We start from the raw sequence: 5,000 nt of genomic DNA on the forward strand, positions 1-5,000 counted from the left end.
TTAAATGTGGTGATTGGGATGATTTCTTTCATGATCTAGAACATAGAGGACTCAGGCTATATACGGCTGAGTGGTTTGTGTGGCCGCCAGCACAACTCATCAACTTCTACTGGCTGCCGACCAAATACCGCGTTCTTTACGACAACGCGATATCTCTAGTATTTGATATATACACTTCTCATGTTTGTTATGATATGGAGATAAAAAAGGAAGAGGAAGATAATGATAATGGTAATTCAAAAATAGAAAGATAATGGCATTATTCTTGGGAAATTAGGTTGGTATAAAACTTGATTATGTACAAATTATCATTTGTTGATTTTATTTTAGTGCAGTACTATATTATTTGTTTGGGATGTAAGTATATGTATATATAAATGTATATATTTGTCTGTGTATATTTTTCTTGTTTTATTATGAATATGAACAAAATATATATAAAGATAAAGAATCTATTCTTTATTTCCCTTTTTGCCTCATGCTCATCTTATGTTACAAAAATATCTTCAGATATTGAATCAGTATAATTTTTCAGAGTTATTCATATTTCTGATGCCACATTTTTTTTCCAATGAGGGAATGTCAAAGAAACACAGGTACTTGCAAGCTATGTTATATATTACTTTATAGATTTTGATCCAACCACAATGGGAGCCATCAGTGCTATACTGAACATGTCAGAGTGCATGTAGAGTCTGTTGCTCAAGGGAAACAAAATCAGAAAACAAAATTACCTAGCTCTCTATGCATTTGGCTGCAGCTTTAATAATGTTCTAGAGGAACTATTTGTGCTCAACCAGTGCAGCCAGTGCCAAACATTACACAACTGCTTAGCATTTACAATGGCGAGCAAATTCAACCACACATGATTGAAAGACATCAACCTGGCAAGAGGGGTGGTGTAACATAACGTGATGTCACCCCAGCATGATTGGACATTATAATATTTTTCACTGATAAACTTTCCTCTTTTATTTTTCTCCCTTGCATAAATAAGTGATTTACCCCCTTTCTCTTATATAAGAAAATGCATTATTAGGAAAAATTATTATTATTATTATTTTTTTTTTTACAAAATAGTCCATGATAACGTCCTCAATAAAAGATGCACATTGTCATTAGCACCTTATTTCCACCCTAAAAAAATGTGGTTCCCTGGCACAGCAGTAACCTCCAGGTGACAATTGCAACTTCTCATGCCTGGATGAGAGGCCAACCCGTTACCACTGTACTATCCTAGACAGCGTAAGCTGAAGCTGGTGTGCCAGTGCGGGATTAGCATCGGATGCAGGTGTTAGTTGTAAGGACAGCTCCAAAATGGGCATCTTCCATCTGGCTCTCTTTTCTTCAGCTGCATTTAGGAGTTTCTCTTCAACTGATTTGATCTGAGCATGTTGCAGTCACCACCGCGGTCAGTCATCCTTGATGTCCTTTGAAATACAGTCATCTTCCATCCAGCATATGTGGCCAAGCCAGCACAGCTTGGGTTGTCTGAGAGTGGGAACATGTAAGGAAGGCTAGCGCATGGTAGGAAGGCATTGGGCACCTTGTTGCTTCACTTGATACTTGTTGTTGACATACGTGATCCAAGTCTCACTGCCTTACAAAAGAGTGCTGACAATGCATGCGTTGAAAACTGCCACCTTTGTTGTAACTGTTAGTTTTGGATTCTCCCAGGAATGGGTGGTGAGTTGGCCTAGGATGTTTGCAGCCTTTCCAATGTGCTTGTTAATCTCAGCAGCAAGGAACAGATTGTCGCTAATGGTGGACTCAAGATGAACTGGTGGACAAATTCAAATTCAAGTTATCGATGGAGGCAGAGTGTACATATTTTGTCTCATTATGTTGGCTTTTTTCGGCTGATGGTCAGTCGCAAGTCTTTGCAGGCTTAGGAAAATCTGTCTATAAAGCACTGGAGTTGTTGCTCAGTGTGAGAGGTGAGCAGGTCTCTAATAGTAGTTTAACGCACCTTGAGGTTTGCTTTCAGCTAGGCGAGATTGAAGAGTCGCCCTGATTTGGTATGCAAATACATCACTTGTACTAGGAGCAGGAAGATGGTGAGGAGAGTTGGAGCAAGGATGCAGCCTTGCTTGATGCTGTCTTAGATGTTGAAGGGTCCCTATGTGCTGCTTTCGTACTGTATGGTGGCCTTCATATTTTCAGAACGATCTAATCAGCCAATGAAGTTTGGGGGCATCCAGTCTTGAGAAGGATGTTAAAAAGACCGAAAGCCTTTGAAAGGCTATTTAGAGGGGCTTTGGTGGTTTCTGTAGTTCATAAGGGGAGAAAATCCTGTACACTATAGAGAATTTTGCTTGGAAGCAATGCTGTGGCTCAGGAAAGACATCCTTAGCTAGCACATGAGCAAAACACTAGTATAAAGTATTCCTATGATAGTCTAGGATGCACGCATGTGATATGGAGGAAACGTGATACAGAGGAAAAACATTTAGGACGAGTATGTGGTATGAAGGGAAATTATTTTTTCACTCCCGACGTTAAGTATCACGTTTCCTTATAAGTGCACTCTACTGGATAAAATGTAAAATATTGTGTGCTAATTCAAACCTTCTCTCTGCAATAGTAGTTTCTATCAGTAACAAAAACTTAAATCAATCTTGTTCATAGTTAGTGTTGCATAACTATTGTTATTGTGTGTGTGTGTGTGTGTGTGTGTGTGTGTGTGTGTGTGTGTGTGTGTGTGTGTGTGTGTGTGTGTGTGTGTGTGTGTGTGTGTGTGTGTGTGTGTTGGGCGGCAGTGTAGGGCCTTGTGTGGGAGCAAGATGGAGAGCAAATACTTGGTATGAAATGTTATTGTGCTTTAAGGCAGCTACACTCCTGGTGCATGGACATACTACTATGCACCACCTGTATTTTTGTGCAATTAATGATCGTGGAGGAATCTACATTTGATTACCCTCAAGAGGTAATACCAAGGCACATGGCGCAGTGAGAGACGTGATCTTGAGGTCAGGAGTAAGAAAATATCAATTATTGAGGATTAAGAATTACAAGGAAGCCGGTGCTCCCTACTCCAACACCAGCTTTCCTATGTGTCGTCACATGGTTTCCATCAAGAAATGTGAATATATCAACAACAGCAATATATGGTGCCTCGGTATTGATGTAGCATCAAGTGAGTGCATAGAAATGTACATTCGTGTTATGTGCAGAATACTAAATATTGCTATTCAGTATTCAGTACAGTGCCGGGGTAAACTACGTTAGTGCATTACTCGTGAATTATACCGTTTTCCATGTTATTATATCTATGGAGTGCAGTGAAAGATTTGCATTATGCTACATGCTAATGTGTTGTATGCTAATGCTGCTGCCATTTCCTATATCCCGCATAAAGTGTTTTTATTAATATGAGATTGTGAGTGTCGATGGTACATCATTCTCATCAACCTCCTGGAGCACATTGAGATCCGTGCTCGGCACACATGACTGCCCAAGCTCGACTGAAGAATTAAGCCCCGCCCACGAAAGCACTGAGCACTGGCCATGCACCACATTGGTTCCTCGCTACCTTCGGCGCCTACTGCAGAATGCCACAACACAAAGGAAAGATACAGAATGGTACGGCAAAAAGAGGACATAGGGAAGAGGTTGCTCAAAGGCGCGAAGAGCAATGTCAACGTGAGGAAGATCGTAGACTACGGGAAGGGGAGGAACGTCGACGATAGAAAGACGATCGCCGACGACGCGAAGAGAAACGTCGACGAGAGGAACGTAACTTACAGCAGATGGTGACGTTCACGACGCTGTTAACTCCACCACTGAGTACTGCAGTACCTGCTACTGCTATGGAAGTCCCACTCACCCTCCATCCCCTTCCCTAGCAAAAAAAAACGTCACATTATGAGCATTTAAGGAGTAGCGACAAAGATGGACTGACAATACTGTCATGGCTGTTTTGTTGAGTCTACTTTAGCAGATCAGCTTAGCTTTGTTCCTGCTTATCACAGGAAACAAGATTAGAGATTAGCCTGGATGTGCTACCAACATTGAACCGTCTCTCGACGATGTCCTAAGTTCGATTCACAAATTTGTTCGTGGCCAGAGAAATGAGGCACTACAACGTCGGGCGTTTTCGCAGTGCCGACAAGAACATACCGAGTCAATCAATCAATCGAGATTTGCGAAGTTCTAGCTTCGCCCGGCCTGTGTCAGCTTTTTACGGCTGTCTCATTTGGTTGTCTGTCACTCGGTGCTTACCGTGGCGGTGGGATTGCCAGCAGGCACTCCTGCCGTCATGGTGTAAGCATATCGCATAACCTCTTTACCAGCACGGCGGCTGTTGTAGGCGGTCCCTGTCTCAGGAATTGTGGATGCTCACAATTCTCTAAGTAATGTACTAGTGTGGCGTTCGGTTCGCCGCAGTGCATGCAACACCTCTCTTCACGGTCTATTGTTTCTATAATCTGCCATGCACAGTGGTAACCTAGGCGCATTCTTTGAAGAATGACTTCGGTACCTCTGTTGCTCTCTCCAGAGAGTGCCAGTGGTTCATAGCCTGTGGCGTCTGAGTACCAGGTGGCCGAGGGGGAGGATCTCGTTTCCTCTCTGTGAAGCTGCAGGAGGAAGGTGCGGCCGACCAAGGTACAGTTCTCCTTAAGTAATTTTCGGCTTGGTTTTATCATCATGGGATTTTGGGGCATACCCCTGCCAGCGACGGCTAGTCTGTCAGCCAGTTCGTTCCCTCTGATGCCGATGTGGCTTGGGACCCAGTTGATGATTATTCTTCTACCCTGAGCAAGAATTCTTTGTGCCATTGTAAGAATCGTGGTTAGTAGGTAGATGTTGTCTGTGGGTGAGCTGAGCTGAATACAGTCAATGGCTGCCCTGGAGTTTGTATGTATGACCATGTGTCCTTCCCTTAGGGACGCGTGGGCTAGGGCTCTCATGATTGCAATTGCCTCTGCCTGTAGCGAGGAGGCGTTGTCTGTTACCCTCCTGGATTGCGTGGCATCCCTTGCTGCAAAGCCGTCGCCTGC

The 5,000-nt window shown here is 43.1% G+C and overlaps 1 protein-coding gene across 2 annotated transcripts in view; it reads left to right on the plus strand.

Annotated features, from left to right (window-relative positions):
• Positions 1-422, plus strand: part of LOC125044523 (mpv17-like protein 2) — a 15,588-nt gene extending 15,166 nt beyond the window's left edge. Inside the window, exon 4 of one of the 2 annotated variants that reach the window (XM_047641218.1) lies at positions 1-422. This exon is cut by the window's left edge and continues 125 nt beyond it. In XM_047641218.1, the coding sequence (XP_047497174.1) occupies positions 1-254 (254 nt within the window). In that variant the 3' untranslated portion in view covers positions 255-422. The other variant, XM_047641217.1, reaches the window with a different exon arrangement.
• Positions 423-5,000: the final 4,578 nt, after the last annotated feature.

Source organism: Penaeus chinensis, chromosome 35 (assembly GCF_019202785.1).
Source record: "Penaeus chinensis breed Huanghai No. 1 chromosome 35, ASM1920278v2, whole genome shotgun sequence".
NCBI lineage: Eukaryota > Metazoa > Arthropoda > Malacostraca > Decapoda > Penaeidae > Penaeus > Penaeus chinensis.